General features: G+C 42.9%; 1 protein-coding gene across 1 annotated transcript; it reads left to right on the top strand.

The window, feature by feature from the left end:
* The first annotated feature begins 1,344 nt into the window (after positions 1-1,344).
* Positions 1,345-18,335, top strand: LOC110491987 (nuclear receptor subfamily 1 group D member 1). The gene is made up of 8 exons (XM_021565897.3): positions 1,345-2,022; positions 12,019-12,333; positions 12,595-12,683; positions 12,867-13,011; positions 15,136-15,728; positions 15,849-16,034; positions 16,232-16,442; positions 16,686-18,335. The coding sequence occupies exons 1-8, from the start codon at positions 2,007-2,009 to the stop codon at positions 16,883-16,885; spliced, it is 1,755 nt and encodes a 584-aa protein (XP_021421572.3). The 5' UTR covers positions 1,345-2,006; the 3' UTR covers positions 16,886-18,335.
* Positions 18,336-18,678: the final 343 nt, after the last annotated feature.

The following is an 18,678-nucleotide window of genomic DNA, read 5'->3' as shown; positions in this document are numbered from 1 at the left end:
CCTTAAGGCTCTTCTGTTTTTGTTTTTTTACGATGTACAATAAACATACGGAAGGAACTAATTTATATTTTTGCCTTAAAAGCACATGGAGGTGTGTGAAACAGTAACAAAAACACAAGAGTTTGTCATATAAGCGAAAATGTTGTCTAATGTTAGTAGTAGCTAGAATCCTAGTCAAGCATGTATCAATGCAATATCAGCTCACAACATTTTGTTTCAGACCAACATAACAGAAGTAAACCTTAAATTTGTAGGTTTAAAATAGCCCTCTGGTGGCGACAGTTGATCGATTTTAAGAAATGCCATTGGTTGGTGCATATAAAGACTAAGACCTTTGATAGGCTGATTAAGAATTTGTTACAGGATATAATCACTGCCACCTGGTGAGGTTAGCATTAGGGCTAACGTGTGCCATGTTATCTGATGGGACCAGCTACAATTTAGCGTTCTGTCACGTGCAAGTAAATCGATGATTTGAATTGGCTGATAGGCATTTTGAGCTGGAGAAAGTATTTACATTTAAATGGTTGCTTATATTCGCAAGTATGGCCCCAACGTGTATTACTTGTTTGTTTACATTTTCCTAAAACACATGATCTGAACGTTTGGCCATCAGCTACTAACAACTAAAGAGGAAGAAGCGAAAAAAACGGCCCAAAATTTAGTTAACAGCAAAACATAATTGCTCATTTCCAACGTGAGGCTTATTTGATCAAATAGAAGTTTCATAATGGTTAGGTAGCATTTCGGCAACTTTGGAAAAAAACGACATATCAGAGCTGTCTGTGCCTGTTGGCGCCTATCTGCCCTCTCATTGGCTAGAATGGTCCTACCTAATCTCGCCTCCTCCCGCCTGCCTTCCATTTTTGAGGACATGTATTTCCATTGTTAGAGCGGTCCCTCGAGTATCTTGTCAATATAATAAATAATGGTCGCACTCCCCTGCTCAGACATTGCATGCATCAACCAATGGTTGGGTGCCACATAATCGACAGTGTCATCGACTGACCGATTGCTTTAACATATAATATGGTTTGCTGATACTTAAAATACCTATCCAGGCCTTGTAAGATCTGTCATGTGTCAGTAATGCAACGCGCCCAATCTTTGTAACAACTACCATACCAGTCACGGTGAGCCCTGCCCATTGTGCATGTGCCTTATCCTCCCACCTCTCGTTATCGCACGCTCAGTATTATGCATAAAATGTATGTCAGTAGGGCAGCGCTGAGCGCTCGCCCCTGCACATGCAGAGTGCACATGCATCGTGGCTTTAGTAAAAACATAGCAGGTCAGGTTGAATAAGCACATTAAAACTCCCCTCAGCTCTGGGTACCGGCCAATGAGAACACACCCAATAGTAAAAGGAAGGAGGGAGAGAGTGACAGTAGAGTGAATTAACAGGGGACATATAGTGAGATGAGATGCACCCCTTTAACCAAACAGACACAACCGAAGTTGAGAGAGGACACCAGGAGCGAGTCCCATTTATTTCAGTTACCTGAAAACGTTATTGATGTGGGAGTGGTGGATTGGTGTATTATTGGGTGTGTCTAGCCTGGCTAAATTCAGTTCATTTTCGGAGATGCTGATGGGGCTGTGTATTCTTGGGATTTCAGAAAATCACTTGTTTGTTCTCGGCTTGTGACACTCAAATCCGCTGAACCAAGCAACTCACTAGTCTAGTAGCCTAGAGTTCTTCAGAGCGCAGAACGGATTCCGGTAGCTTCCGAGAAAATCTCTCCTGCACACCTGAGACAATTAGACATAACTGTTCTGCATAGCATACAGCTGGACATAACTGTGCTTACAGTATACGACGGAAGTTTCAGTCGTTTGGCAGATCAATACGATTGTCTTCAACCGCGCGCTCGTTCTATGGGTCAGTTATCCACGCACAACTAGTTCTCGACTCCTACCTGTCTCCACTTGAGTATTGATCCTGCAGCTATATATCGAAAAGTCAGCATCGTTCACCACAGCAAACAAAAGACACATCAAGAAACATGGACACTCCAGGTGGTAAGTATTATGATTGTGATTATATTTGTTGCCATTTTTTTGTAGTTCAATATTGCATTTGGCGTTGGAGTTATACCTGTTTAGTTGAGAATGCTGAAGGTTTTTTAAATTGTTTTTAACATTTTTGTTATTGTGTTGCATTGGTATGGTTTCTCTTTGCAGTCGTGCGTAATTGTGCGCAAATACGTTCCCATTATGAGGTTTTGCGTTAAGTGTCTCCTCATCAGCATATGTTAGAAAGGCAGTCGAGTTAATACGATTGAAAACAATGTTATTAGGCTATGTCCAATTCTATATGTTTATCAAATTGCGAGATGAGAACAATTCATCTTTATTGCAGGACCGTCATGCTTTTTGTGCATTGTCCTCCCATGCATGAACCTGGAAAATAAAATCAACCCTGATTTGATATAAGTTATGAAAGTTGTAACATCCCAAGAAGTGGGTGTTTTCTTTTAAGCCTGCAAAGGTGCACTCCGAAAATGTTACACAGTTTGACGATGATGATACGTGACAGTGCTTGAAGTTCACGCAGCTTTGTTGATCCACTTCCTGTTTTTCCTCATAAAAACAAACTCACGTGGAGCGACCTGTCATTGGTTCCAACGCATTCGATGCCTTTTGCAAACAGTAGGCAGATTATTTTGTTTTCGTGCGTATCTAAATCAAATGATTCTCTATACCAGTGGTTCCCAAACTGTGGGGCGACCCCTTTTTTTATATACACCTCCGTTCAAAAGTTTGGCTTCACTTAGAAATGTTCTTGTTTTTGAAAGAAAAGCAAAAAAAGTGTCCAATCAAATTGATCAGAAATACATTGTAGACATTGTTCATGTTGTAAATGACTGTTGTAGCTGGAAACGGCTGATTTTAAAATAAATAAAAATAAAACATGTTTAATGGAATATCTACAGCGGCCCATTATCAGCAACCATCCCTCCTTTGTTCTAATGGCACGTTGTGTTAGCTAATCCAAGTTTATAATTTTAAAAGACTAATTGAGCATTAGAAAACCCTTTTGCAATAATGTTGGCACAGCTGAAAACTGTTGTTCTGATTTAAAGAAGCAATCAAACTGGCTTTCTTTAGACTAGTTGAGTATCTGGAGCATCAGCATTTGTGGGTTTGTTTACAGGCTCAAAATGGCTGGAAACAAATAACTTTATTCTGAAAGTCATGTCTATTCTTGTTCTGAGAAATGAAGGCTATTCCATGCGAGAAATTGCCAAGAAACTGAAGATCTCGTACAACGCTGTGTACTACTCCCTTCACAGAACCACGCAAACTGTCTCTAACCAGAATGGAAAGAGGAGTGGGAGGCCCTGGTGCACAACTAAGCAAGAGGACAAGTACATTAGTGTCTAGTTTGAGAAACAGACGCCTCACAAGTCCTCAACTGGCAACTTCATTAAATAGTACCCGCAAAACACCAGTCTCAACGTCAACAGTGAAGAGGTGACTCCGGCATGCTGTCCTTCTAGGCAGAGTTACAAAGAAAAAGCCATATCTCTGTCCAGTGTCTGTGGCCCATCTTAATCTTTTATTTTTATTGGCCAGTCTTGAGATGTGGCTTTTTTTTGCAACTCTTTTTAGCCCATAGATTACAACCATTTTGAATATAATTTCTTTATAGAATTGCACAAAAATAAGCTTTAAAACTGGTAAATATTCTTCGCACCACATGACAAAATGTATAGAATTGCAGGAACTAAGCTTTAAACTGGCAAAATTGTCTCCACCAACAAGAGGGGTGTGAACAATTTGTGTCAAGAACAGTGCTTGTGCACACAGAAATAGATGTGGCACGGGTGCGCAGGGGGCCATGGGATATTCCCCAATGATGGAAGGGAGTGAGTGAAAAGGTTTGTAAACTCCTGCTCTATACCACCCAGTTGGCATTGAGATAATAAATAGGTAGAAGAAGTGTTGTGATTACTATTGGAGGCGGGAGCAGTGATATTGGTTCAAAAGGCAAAGTTTATGGCCATGGGAAGCTCTACAGTTACACATGGAGCATTGGGGGTTGTTTCATTGAGGTTAGCCAAAGTACACCAGGCATCATAATATTTGTTCACCTATTCCACTTCCGGATGTTGAGTGGTAATTAATTTACTAACTCTGCAGTCACGTTCCAGTACATGGATGGAAACGGCTTGGGTCAAGGCACACAGTCGTTTCCATCACATGGACTGGAACCACTCAACAGCTGGAAGTGGAATAGGTGAACAAATATTGTGATGCACTCTGCAAGTGCATCGAGGTGAGGATGAATTGAGAATGCGAGGAGTGCATTCAGTGGGAAGGCTCACGCTCCATGTCAGAACTTGTTCCATGTCAGTTATTAATAATTTATTGGTAAAAAAATTAAATCAATAACATATTCTGTAACTATTGGCCTTTATATATGTGCCTACATTTGGCTAGGGTTAAATTTAGGATTTAGGTTAGGTGAAGGGATAGCTAATATGCTAAATAGTTGCAAAGTAGCTAATTAGCTAAAATGCTAATGTTGTCTGTGATAAGTTTCTAACTTGGTTTGCTAGATGTTTGTGTTATACATCCACCCTGTCTTATATAACCATACCACACCCACCCATCCATTATGTTTTATGTAACCATACCAAACATAACATATCATACTAAATGGTGTTCCTGATTTACATACAGAATAACACAAAGTGCTCTGAGACCAGGTTGTGCTATGCGGTGCATGGGTCTCCTTGGCGCGAACTCAGAACATCCTCAGCCAACGCTACATCCAACTCTATTTATTTTTCCTCTTTAATTATGACAGAGACTATATGCCGCGTGGGGTGCTTAGAAATTCTGACTTCTGATGGGAGCTTCATGCAGCGCGAGTCTTCCCACTGAATGCACTCCTCGCATTCTCAATTCATCCTCACGTTGACGCACTTGCAGAGCCGCGTGCGGCGCGTGATTTCCCAGGACCTCCTCCCCTGCAGTTCTCTATCTCTCAGCTCTGTCTTCTCTCTCTCGGACACTTCTGTTGTGATGCTGCCTGAGGTGATGGAAGGGGGGGGGGGGGGGGGGGGGGGGTTGGTCAGTGGATCAGCCATTTCATGCATTAACTTTATCTGTAGTCACGTTTTCCCATCTCATGCGCACTTTATTGTATTCTAAGCAAATACATTAGTCCTGATTCCTATAGCGTATGTCCCTTGCATAAACATCTGTCCCAAACTCATACATTAAATATACATGCAGGCAATCCCATAACATAATATAACTCATTCTATTCACCCCCGTTGAGGCCCTTTGGCCCACTGGGGGCAGGTGAAATTGGACAAGCTGTGAATGCTTCCCTCCTGCTGCAGCATCTGTTTCAGCCACAGAGTGCACATCCAAAGACAATTCACCTTTAACTGAGACCGTGACCTACTTTTCTACTCCTAGCTAGGTTAATGTTATAGACATCGAAACACACTCCTCATGGGTATATGATGTTTACTGTAATGTACAGTATTTACTTAGCTCATCATCCTGTTGCATCCTCGTATTACATAGGATGCATTTGCAACTGTACATTTGGATCCTGGCTTTAATATTACATCAACAATAATTCACTGACTGTTATAATCTAACATTTATGTGGCGTAAACATCGTATGGAGCCGAATGTGTGCCACCCTCCATGACCCGTCATTGCACAAAACACTAGCAGCCTTACCAGGCTTACAGCGTTGTGTGTGTGGCTTCCTGACCCACAGCACAGCAGAGCGCAAACAAGAGGAAGGATAGAATAGGGGGGAGGAAGATGGGCGGAAGGATTGTTGTGCCTGTAAAGTGCTCAATGCTCACATTTCTCTGCCTGCCTGGCTCTACTCACCCACTCAGGCAGATTAGTGGCTGTAGGGGTTACTGACCTCACGATGGGAAGCTGCTCGCCTCACTCTCCAACCTGCTGCCGATTCCACAATTAACACTAGTGTCTGTCTGCACTGACCTCAATTCTAACTGGCTTGCCAGTGAGTGTATGGCTCTTTTGTCTTCTCTGAGTTACATGGGGCATCCTCTGGAGTTTGCTATGGGCTATGTACTATAATCCTACTGGGTGAACGTCAAAGACAATTCACAAATTCCTATGGCCCCCTATATTTTCTCTCCTGTCATGAGGGCCATGATGTCCTCTGAATTGGAGTTAATTGACAAAAAGGCCAGGCCCTATACTCATACTTGGCAAAGAGCTCTATGTAATGGTATATTATGGGAGCACCGAACAGTATATGGCAGTATAGTCAAGCTTAGCCTTGGAAGAGGCCTGTAAAAGCTGATTATTTATTGACTAGGCTACCATTTATGGCATGGTAGTTCAGTCCTAAAGGGCGCTCCCAAACGTAAACACAGAAGTAGCTCACATGTGAGTGTTCAAGTGGATATGCAATGTGTTTGGGTGGGTGTGGAGGTTTGGCAAGCCCCGGCTGGGTCTGGAGGCAGTCTGTTTCCAGTCTCAGGTAGTGGCTGGCCAGGACAGGACAGCAGGTCCCTGTCATATGTCTGCTAAGACTTGCTCTAGATCTCTGGCTCTGCAGTGTGTCAATAATAAATCCTGTAGCACGTGCTGTCTGAGGGATTATGAAAACACTGGAGATAAACAAATACTAGGTTCAGCAGCACCACAGGGAAAAACGGAGAAGTCAATAAGAGGAAAGAAATACAAGCCCAGGGCAGATTTAGGGCGATTTTAGCAAATGTCTTACAAATAAAAATCTGCTACCTTATTTACATAAGTATTCAGACCATTTGCTATGACACTTGAAATTGAGCTCAGGTGCATCCTGTTTCCATTGATCATCCTTGAAATGTTTCTACAACTTGATTGGAGTCCACCTGTGGTAGATTCAATTGATTGGACATGATTTGGAATGGCACACAGCTGTCTATATAAGGTCCCACAGTTGACAGTGCATGTCATAGCAAAAACCAAGCCTTGAGGTCGAAGGAATTGTCCGCAGAGCTCCGAGACAGGATTGTGTCGCGGCACAGATCTGGGGAAGGGTGCCCAAAAATGTCTGCAGCATTGAAGGTCCCCATGAACACAGTGGCCTCAATCAATCTTAAATGGAAGAAGTTTGGAACCACCAAGACTCTTCCTAGAGCTCTCCGCCCAGCCAAACAGAGCAATCGGGGGAGAAGGGCCTTGGCCAGGGAGGTGACCAAGAACCCGATGGTCACTCTGACAGAGCTCCAGAGTTCCTCTGTGGAGATGGGAGAACCTTCCAGAAGGACAACCAACTCTGCAGCACTCCACCAATCAGACCTGTGTGGTAGAGCCGGATGGAAGCCACTCCTCAGTAAAAGGCACATGACCGGCCGCTTGGAGTTTGCCAAAAGGCACCTAAAGACTCTCAAACCAGGAGAAACAAGATTCTCTGGACTGATGAAACCAAGATTGAACTCTTTGGCCTGAATCCCAAGCATCACGTATTGGTGAAAACCTGGCAACATCTCTACAGTGAAGCATGGTGGTGGCAGCATCATGCTGTGGGGATGTTTTTTCAACGGCAAGGAAAGGGAGACTAGTCAGGATAAAGGCAACGATTAAAGGGGCAAAGTACAAAGATCCTTGTTGAAAACCTGCTTCAGAGGGCTCAGAACCTCAGACTGGGGCGAAGGTTCACCTTCCAACAAAACAACGACCCTAAGTACACAGCCAAGACAACTCGGGAGTGGCTTCGGGACACGTCCCTGAATGTCCTTGAGTGGCCCAACCAGAGCCCGGACTTGAACCCGATCGATCATCTCTGGAGAGACCTGAAAATAGCTGTGCAGTGACACTCCCCATCCAACCAGACAGAGCTTGAGAGGATCTGCAGAGGAATGGGAGAAACTCCCCAAACACAGATGTGCCAAGCTTGTGTCATCATACACAAGAAGACTCAAGGCTGTAATCACTGCCAAAGGTGCTTCAGCAAGTACTGAGTAAATGGTCTGAATAGTTATGTAAATGTGATATGTCAGTTATGTTTTATAAATGTGCTTTGTCATTATGGGGCCTGAGAGGGTATCGGTCCACCCACTTGGGAGCCACGCCCACCCACTGAGGAGCCAGGCCCAGCCAATCAGAATGAGTTTTTCCCCACAAAAGTGCTTTATTACAGACAGAAAACTCCTCACCACCCCCTCAGACGATCCCACAGGTATTTGGTATTTTATTAGAATCCCCATTAGCTGTTGCAAAAGCAGCAGCTACTCTTCCTGGGGTCCACACAAAACATAAAACGGAACATAATACAGAACATTAATAGACAAGAACAGATCAAGGACAGAACTAATTTGTTTTTAAAGGCACACGTAGTCTACATATCAATGCATACACACAAACTATGCAGATCAAATAGGGGAGAGGCGTTGCTTTATCTGTTTTTTGAAGTAGCTGGATGTGGAGGTCCTGAGCTGGCATGGTTACATGTGGTCTAAGGTTGTGAGGCCTGTTGGATGTACTGACATATTCTTTAAAATGACATTGGAGGCGGCTTATAGTAGAGAAATGAACATTAAATTCTCTAGCAACAGCTCTGTTGGACATTCCGGCAGTCACCATGCCAATTGCACACTCCCTCAACTTGAGACATCTGTGGCATTGTGTTGTGTGACAGAACTGCACATTTTGGAGTTGCCTTTTATTGTCCCCAGTACAAGGTGCACATGTGTAATGATCATGCTGTTTAATCAGCTTCTTGATATGCCACAATGTCAGTTGGATGGATTATCTTGGCAAATGAGAAATGATCACTAAAAGGGATGTAAACAAATTTGTGCACAAATGGAACATTTCTGGAATCTTTTATTTCAGCTCATGAAACATGGGTCCAGAACTTTACATGTTAGTTTATATTTTTGTTCAGTGTAGTTTATATTCGAAGTATACATACGATAGGCTAACTATTACCATGACACCTTGTGTAGGGCAGTGATAAAAATATAGCAGCCACCTGTCTCACAAACTCATCAAGAAATGTTTTTTTATATTTTTTTTATTAGGTAGCCCGTTCGAGTGGTTCTCTCTCTATGAGAAAACGGGATTCACTTTCCCCACAGCTTACTGTCGGTGACGAAACGAGTACAGTTCACTACCACAGCATCCCTGGGACTCCCCCAGTATATTTATTTTAATCACGGAACCGGTTTGTGATTGTTGTAAATGTCTACATGATACTGCAAATTTGGTCCAGGCAGTAACCGTGTCAGAAGTCCATGTGAGTCGGCGGTCAGGTGTCGTGCTGCTTGCGGGCGCTGGGCAAGGAGGGAGCGGAAGCACCGCATAGCCCGCGCGGCCGTGTCTCGGGAGATGCAAGAGATGCAAAAAGATTTTTAGAGAGGATGCGAAGGCAGACGAACAGAGAGGATCAAACTTTTTTTTTAAATGAAAAAGAGAAAAAGAGCAACGTTGATTTATTTACTGTAATTTATATTAACTGCCTATATAAATACTGAAGTTGTTTTCGTGACGCAAAAAATGTCTAGCTAGGTTTCCATTCAATTGGCGACAGATTTTCATGTGAATATTCTCAAATCCGCATAAACAATATGCGCACTTTCCTACCAGAAATGTGTTTCCATATAATTTAAATTCCCATGTACCGAATAAAAAAAATGCAAATTAAATGGGTTTTCATCGCAATTTTACTGATGGTTTTCTCACATTTTTTAAATATTGTTATATAGCACACGTATAACCTACATCGGGGATCATTAACTAGATTCAGCCAATTTTTTTTCTTGAGCGGCTGGTCGGGGGGCCAGAACATAATAAAAAAGACATTTTAGATTGCAAAATGACCGAAAGAAGCCAAAACAGACATAATATTTGACTGAAACAATACTTTCATCCCTTGCTTACATTTGTATACGATCACATACAGTGCAATCAAAGTATTCACACCCCTTGACTTATTCCACATTGTGTTACAGCCTGAATTAAAAATGGATTAAATGTACTTTTTTTCTCATTCATCCACACACAATACCCCATCATGTTGAAGTAGAAACATGTGTTTTTAGACATTTTTGCAAAAATATATAAGTATTTGCATTGCCTCGGGGTGTAAAAACACGTTTCTACTTTAACACACAACATGTTTCTACTTTTCACACAATATCCCATCATGTTGAAGTAGAAACATGTGTTTTTAGACATTTTTGCAAAAATATATAAGTATTTACACCCTGAGGCAATGCTTTGTAAAAGCACATTTGGCAGAGATTAGTCTTTCTGGGTAAATCTCTAAGAGCGTTCCACACCTGGATTGTGCAGTATTTGCCCATTTATTGTTTTCAAAATTCTTAAAGCTCTGTCAAATTGGTTGTTGAGCAATGATCAATGACCATTTTCAGGTCTTGCCATAGATTTTCAAGCAGATTTAAGTCAAAACTGTAATTCGGCCACTTAGAAATAGAAACTTACAAACTGCTTTGTCATTTTTTTGAAGTATGACTTTAGTGCCTTGATGCAAACATGATGCATGTTTTGGAATATTTGCATTCTGTATAGGCTTCCTTCTTTTCACTCTGTCATTTAGGTTAGAATTGTGGAGTAACTACGCTGTTTTTGGTCCATCCTCAGTTTTTTCCTATCACAGCCATTAAACTAACTGTTTTAAAGTCATCATTGGCCTCATGGTGAAATCCCTGTGCAGTTTCCATCCTCTCCGGCAACCGAGTTAGGACACCATCTTTGTAGTGACTGGGTGTATTGATACACCATCCAAAGTGTAATTAATAACTTCACCATGCTCAAAGGAAGATTCAATGTCTGCTTTTTTAAAACTATTTTGACCCACCTACCAATAGATTGTGAGGCATTGGAAAACTTCCCTGGTCTTTGTGGTTGAATCTGTGTTTGAAATTCACTACAGAGATGAGGCAGTCATTCAAAAAACATGTTGAACACTATTATCCATTTTAAATTCAGGCTGTAACACAATTTTTTTTTCGTGTTAAAAGTCAAAGGGTTGTGAATACTTTCTACATCTCTTTATTATGCATGGGAAAAGATTTCCAAAACAAAAATCACTTGGAGTGGATTTCCTGGTGTTTTTACAGTCTTTTATTTACAACAATGAATTAAAAAATTTAAGCACAATTTTTTTTTGTTGCTCAGAACTTGGGGGCCAAATGGCCCGCGGGTTGCCATTTGGAGAACCTTGGCCTACATGATGAGATTATTGTGGACAAAAGACCAACATTTTATTTTTATATGACAAATGGTAGCCAAGCATTGATGATTATATCACCAGAATAAGACCCTTGCTATTTATTGGAAAGGAGCATCAAGCTCATCAGCTTGCACTTTCACCACCCTGTGAAGTACATCGGAACATATTTCATCTTTAGCCTCAACCTCTGGTAACTTGCATGCTTTCCCAACGAGTCATAGTGGAAGGACCACACAACATGTAATCGTGTGACTCCAAATTTACTTCCATATTATGGTTATTATATCTATATTTGCGCATAAAATAATTTCCACCGCTATTTCTCACGTCATTTATTTTACAGACACTAAAAGATCCCCATGTCAAACAAACAAACCATCTGTTGGCATTTATGAAATTGTACTGACACTTCCTGTTTCCATCACAGCTGTTGTGAAAAACATCACTGCTGTTGTGAAAAACGATTTTATGACTTTACGCGCATAAAACTGTGGATGGAAACGTGGTTAGTGTGAGTTTGGTTGAGACAGAATCTGCGCTCACTCTGTTACTGTGCTTCCAACCATTTTTGCCACCTTTTCTCTCCCTGGATGCACAATTATACCTATTAGTCCTACAGAGAGCTGTCTTTTGCCACCATCTACTACAAACGGTAGCGGCATAACCTCAACTTTTAAAGGAAGAACCACTGTATGCTTTTGCATGCCTTTAAACGTTGCATTCTGCACCCCTTCCTGAACTCGGTGACCTTTTTTTTTAGAGTAAACTTCTTTTCAGCTATCTGACTAACCCCACAACATCGGTCTCTGTTTTTCCAACAGGAGGTGTTATTCTGTATGCGCGCTCCTCCGGCAGCCCCAGCCCTGGCAGCCCGTCCAGTGGGTACCAGACCCAGTCCCCCTCCTCCACCCTCTCCCAGCCCTCCTCCCCAGAGGAAATCACCTTCACAGAACTCGGGCCCCTGGGGTCCCTGAAGGGCCAGAGAGGGGGAGGATGCACACCTCCATCATCCTCCAAGCTGGTGTTCCACTTCCCAGAAGTCTACAATGTGGCTACATCAACGTCCACAAACCAGCACTCGTACCAACACCCCATCGCTGGGAAAAGGCCTAGTGGATTCACAGGACCTTTCACCAGTGAGTAGCATTCCTTCCGGACTTCTTTTGTCATCCCTCCTTACTCTTTCTAGCCTAAACCAAAACATCCACCCCTATCCAATACTCATCTCCTCCCACAATCCTTTTCTGTAATGTACACTACACGACGTCTTTTGTTGCTTGTGACGTCGGTCGGTAGTCACCTTCACTTATGATCACATTTCTGACTGGCTGTTCCTCTGTCTCTAGATATACACACATATATATATAATCTCTCTCTCTCTCTCTCTCTCTCTACAGAGACTGGCGGTATGGTGCTCCTGTGTACAGTGTGTGGAGACATTGCATCTGGGTTCCACTACGGAGTGCACGCCTGTGAGGGTTGCAAGGTAAGAAGACCATGATGACTAAACGCATACAGTAAGTGACCCTGAAATGGATCCCTAGTCCCTATATAGCACACCTCTTTTGACCATTTCGGATGCACTCCTACTGTGTATAATAAGGTGGTGGGTCACATTCACGTTCACCATTTCAAACTAACTGTACATCTGCTTGAATATCCTGTCTAGGGCTTCTTCCGTCGCAGCATTCAGCAAAACATCAACTACAAGATGTGTGTGAAGAACGAGAACTGCCTCATTATGAGAATGAACCGCAACCGCTGCCAACACTGTCGCTTCAAGAAATGCCTCTCCGTGGGCATGTCCAGAGATGGTAAGAGTTAGAGTGAAATCTTACTGAGAGTGCAGGCTCAGACAATCGTTAGAGGCCATACAATGCGAGTTTCTCAGCACTGCGCCAGCCTTATCTTTCGCCTGAGACATTGCACTGACCTACTGTTGAAGGGCACACGTTGGAAAATAACCTATATACACACAGCCTCTTGCACATTCATAAGTTTCAAAGTCAGGCTTTCTTCCTCTTGTTCAGATTCCTCCCCTCTCCATGTTCCTCCCCTCCGTGTTCCCTGAGCTCTCCCTCTATCCCGCTCTTCTCTCCTCTCCGACAGTGATTTATGAGAACGGGAGCCTTGAAGTCCCTGAAGCTATCTGTCATACAGAAAACTGCAGCAAACACAGGAATTATTTTTGGGAATTGGAACAGGGGCAACTTGATTACCTTGTATACTGTTTACCCTTATAACATCTTGTACAATTAATGAGGGAGACGGCAAACAATTAAGCTCGAGATGCAGAACAAAACAGCCCGTCCTTGTCATACAATTAATCAGCCGTATGCAAAGCTAATCTCACCTACTTTACTTTTAGCCTTGATAGCTAAGTATTGATAAATTGCCCCATCATAACGGGTTACGAAAATAGTGTGGGATGGTTTCCGTTGACCTAAAAAAGCAAAGCAAGCATTTTACCTATAGCATGCTGGTACATGGTGACCTAGTTGGGATAGTTTGCCTGCCTTCAGTGTCTTCTCAGTGTGGCTTCAACCCTCCTGTGTTCTCTCTCGTGCTTAATCCATTGCCTAATCTACAAGAGAACCAAGTGAGATTTCTGCATGCAGTCGACAGTTTGGGCGCTGAAAAGGTGGGGTACGAGAAACGAGGCCAGTGAAGATGTTTTGATGGAAGGAAAAACGCTCATATTGACCCTGTTAAAGACACAATCTCGAAAGTGTCAAGAACCACAACCTAGAAACCTCATTCCTTCGACTGCAGCTGTTGTGAAAACAGAAAAACCTCTCAGTCAACTGCCTGCAGTCCACATGACAGGAGACGTCCTGATTTCTCAGGAGCCTGTGATTGGTGGGTCTTGGGATTACCATATAGACAAGGCAAATATTGAAGTCCTTTTCCCTCCCCGAAACCAGTTCATTTTCTTAAAGACACAGCCAATACTTTCATCCACAACGCAGTTCATTAAAGCCCATTCTCACAACTGTAATGACCAGCTAAAGTCGAGAGACTATCCATGCACGCGTAACAAAGTGGATTGATGCGAATGACTATAGCAGAATTCCATAGATCTTCTGTAACAGAATGTCACTGTTATAGCCCTTTTTTTTAGCATGATCTAGATCCTATGCTCTTTAGGGACAGTGCATTGCACACTGCAGAGAGAGGCCCACAAGATCATGTAATGGTGCCAGAGATGTGTTAACACAGATGTTCAGTCATACATTTCACTGAAGCAGAACACAAAAAATTCTCTCCCGATGTCATAGCTTAGTGCAGTATCTTGTTTTGATCTCAAACACTTTAAGTTAGTTTGTTTCTATGAATTATAGATCATTTACATCTTGCCTCATATGCATTGTGCTGGCTTGGTTGAAGAACTCTCGGCAGCAGGACTGCCATTTGAAGCTTCTCTCTTATGTCACACTCCACTTTGGTGTTTCACTCACTACGTTCTCTCTGCAAGCTCCTATTTTCAACACTACTCTTCACTCTCACCTTACTTCTCTGCAACCTCTCCTCCCTCCTCTACATCCTATTTCCTCCCCCTTGCGTGCTAGCCCACCTCTATTTCTCTCCCTCCGTCGCAGTAGCAGTGACATCACGTTCACGATGAGCCACTGCCCTACTTACAAAGTACAGAGGGAGGGAAGGAGAGGAGAGCGAGAGATGGAGGTCTATAAATAGCATTTTCAGCTGATGGATATTGTTGGCAAGGGGGATGGAGAGTACGAGGGATGGGACCCACAAAAGACTGCTTACACGTTCATGCATGAAATACACAAGATGCAATTAATGCATTTTTGTTTACGAAGCGGAATGTATGAACATTCTGTTTGTTTCTGTGTAGACTGGACCTTAAGACTTAATATCTATAAGAGAACTATGGCCAGACGTTGACCAGTCCCCTCTGTTTGTGTCTTCATCAGCTGTGCGTTTTGGCCGTATCCCTAAGAGGGAGAAGCAGAGGCTTCTGGATGAGATGCAAAGCTACATGAACAGCCTGAATGAGTCTGCCACCATGGACATAGAGTCCTCCCCCGTCTCCGAAGCCCCTCCCAGCCCAGCAGAGGTTCCTTCTAAAGAGGCCATCAGAGCCATCTCGCGGGCCTATCAGGACATCTCTTCCAGCAGCCAAGACAGGGCAGCCAAGAGTGAACTCAACATCACCAACTTACCAACATCTCTGTTCAAGAGCAACACATCTCAGGAGACCAGCTACACCAATGGCTCCTCCCACCTCGGCTCTGACTCCACCCAGGGGTACCAGTCCTGTCCTGCAGGCCTTGCCCCTCACTGCCCAGACACCAATGACAACCACCATACGTTCCCCTCTGTGGACAAAAGTCGCTATAGTTGCCCAGCTACTTTGTCCAATCATGACCACGGACAGTCTAATGTGGGCACAACTCAACGGGGCAGCTTGGCCAATCACAACAGTTTCTCCATGAAGGAAGAGACCCAAGAGCCGCAAACTCAGACATCCTGTCCATGGAAATTAGCCGCTGGAACCAAAGTGCTGGTGAGTAAACCAAGAGTCGTTAGAAAGTTGTTATAAAGCTTTACATATGTGACGTTTAAAAAAATTAAACAAAACAGTATAGTATGGATTTGAATCTAACTTTCTCTCTCTATCCCTCAGGCCTGTCCTCTCAATGCGTGTCCTGTATCTGCGGCCAGTCGTTCTGGACAGCAGATATGGGAGTCTTTCTCCCAGTGTTTCACCCCGGCAGTGAGGGAAGTGGTGGAGTTTGCTAAGGGTATCCCTGGCTTCCAGGAGCTCAGCCAGCACGACCAGGTCATGCTGCTCAAATCAGGCACCTTCCAGGTAATAACCGCTTAAAGTAGTCTATTTTTGTCCAGGACTAGGTTTTACCTGTACTCAGGAAACTGGCCCTAAATCTGATTATTTCAGCTGTGAAAATAGAAATACGAAAAGGACAAAACGCCTTAATTCTCTCTCCCAATAAATGTAATCCCGATCCATATCGACTAACCTTCCACTGGGTCTTCTGTCTCGGTCAGGTGTTGATGGTGAGGTTTTGTACAATGTTTAACCCTGAGGAGCGGACGGTGACCTTCCTGAATGGCCAGACGTACCCTCTGTCCACCCTGCGGGCGCTGGGGATGGGGGCGCTGCTCGACGCCATCTTTGACTTCAGTGAGAAGCTGGGAACTCTGAGGCTGGAGCCTGATGAGATGGCTCTGTTCATGGCTGTGGTGCTGGTCTCTGCAGGTGAGGGGGGAAAATCGCCATTGAATTCATCACTAAAGCAGTGTCAATATGAACAACATGGCATTAGGAAGTCATAGAAGAGATGTAGATCTTAAATGGTATGATAAGAAAATGTGACCGAGTAAGCATGAAGAGCTTAATATGAGCATAACGATAAACCGACAAAAGTTGTGCAGACATCCATAGATAGATAGCTATTGTGTCTCTCAAACAAGCTCTCACCCTCTCTTCTTGTCTCCTTAGACCTTTCTGGCATCGTTGATATGGGGGCAGTAGAACAGCTCCAGGAGGGGTTAATCCGTGCCCTGCATTCCCTCATCCACTGCCGTCGTCCCGACGAGAGCGCGTCCATCTTCCCCAAGCTGCTCCTGCACTTGCCAGACCTGCGCACCCTCAACAACCTGCACTCCGACAAGCTGCTGGCCTTCCGGATTGACTCGTGAACAGCCCTGAACACACACACACACACACACACATAGCAATTCAGAACTCGCCGACCACCACCACTCTCTCAGGGCAAGACTTCCCAGGAGATTGAGGAACACTGACTTGGGCAATCAAACAACAACAACAAAAATGTTCAAGATGCATGTTTGAAAAAGGACAATAATTAATATATTGATCTCCATCCTGTTTTCATGCACACACACACACACAACCACACATGGAGAAAGATAGTCTGTTAGAACGTACATCAGTGTTTTAGGCTTACCGTTACCCTTTTGGACAGATGTGTATGGCAGTTTACCCGTTGTTTTCCAGTCTTTAAGAGACCAAAAGTCTAATCCTAATCTCCCGACCATTGCCAAACCACAGTTGAGAGAGAATCAGAGAGGAAGATGTTTGTGGACAATGATAAGTTTAGGGACCATTATTGGTGACTGAATGTGTGGGTGTTTAGTGTTTGTATAAGAGAAAGGGACCCTGTATATAATACATACAATTTACACTTAAGTTCATATGACTCCCATTTCACTTATAAACACATCTGGGGTTTAAATATACAATTAAGACTCAAATATATTCAACAGACAAATTGCATATAGAAATGCGATATTCTGTATATTGGCAAATCAAATTGTATTTGTCACATTCACATGTTTAGCAGATGTTATTGCAGGTGTAGAGAAATGCTTGTGTTTCTAGCTCCAACAGTGCAGTAATATCTAACAATACACACACACAACCTACAATGTAAAAGAATGGAATTAAGGAATATAGAAATATTAGGATGATCAATGTCAGAGTGGTATAGACTAAATACAGTAGAATAGAATACAGTATATACATATTTAATTTCATTTAACCTTTATTTAACTAGGCAAGTCAGTTAAGAACAAATTCTTATTTTCAATGACTGCCTAGGAACAGAGGAGTAACTGCCTGTTCAGGGGCAGAACGACAGATTTTTACCTTGTCAGCTCAGGGATTTGAACTTGCAACCTTTCGGTTACTAGTCCAACACTAACCACGCTACCCTGCCGCCCCATTTGAGATGAGTAAAGCTCAAATATGTACACTACCGTTCAAAAGTTTGGCGTCCCATAGAAATGTCAATTTTTTCTGTCCATTACAATAACATCAAATTGATCAGAAATACAGTGTAGACATTGTTGACGTTGTAAATGACTACTGTAGCTGGAAACGGCTTATTTTTTAAATGGAATATCTACAGTTGAGGTCCGAAGTTTACATACACTTAGGTTGGAATCACTCCACAAATTTCTCGTTAACAAACTATAGTTGACACAAGTAATTTTTCCAACAATTGTTTACAGAAGGATTATTTCACTTAATCACAATTCCAGTGTGTCAGAAGTTTACATACACTAAGTTGACTGTGGCTTTAAACAGCTTGGAAAATTCCAGAAAATGATGTCATGGCTTTTGAAGCTTCTGATAGGCTAATTGACGTAATTTTAGTCAATTGGAGGTATACCTCTGGATGTATTTCAAGGCCTACCTACAAACTCACTGCCTCTTTGCTTGACATCATGGGAAAATCTAAAGAAATCAGCCAAGACATCAGAAAAAAAATGTCCTCTGGTCTGATGAAACAAAAATAGAACTGTTTGGCCATAATGACCATCGTTACATTGGGAGGAAAAAGAGGGATCCTTCAAGCCGAAGAACACCATCCCAACCGGAAGCTCGGGGGTGGCAGCATCATGATGTGGGGGTGCTTTGCTGCAGGATGGACTGGTGCACTTCACAAAATAGATGGCATCATGAGGGA

The sequence above is a fragment of the Oncorhynchus mykiss genome, chromosome 16 (assembly GCF_057628025.1).
Source record: "Oncorhynchus mykiss isolate SJ-2025 chromosome 16, ASM5762802v1, whole genome shotgun sequence".
In the NCBI taxonomy this organism is placed as follows: Eukaryota; Metazoa; Chordata; class Actinopteri; order Salmoniformes; family Salmonidae; genus Oncorhynchus; species Oncorhynchus mykiss.
Note: the sequence above shows the minus strand (reverse complement) of the source record. Positions and strands in the feature narration are given on the sequence as shown.

Bases quoted from the DNA above. Each gene is read 5' to 3' on its own strand.
- LOC110491987 (XM_021565897.3), top strand. The intron at 12,684-12,866 runs GTAAGAAGACCA...TATCCTGTCTAG, and splicing joins ACGCCTGTGAGGGTTGCAAG to GGCTTCTTCCGTCGCAGCAT. The intron at 16,443-16,685 runs GTGAGGGGGGAA...TTGTCTCCTTAG, and splicing joins TGTGGTGCTGGTCTCTGCAG to ACCTTTCTGGCATCGTTGAT.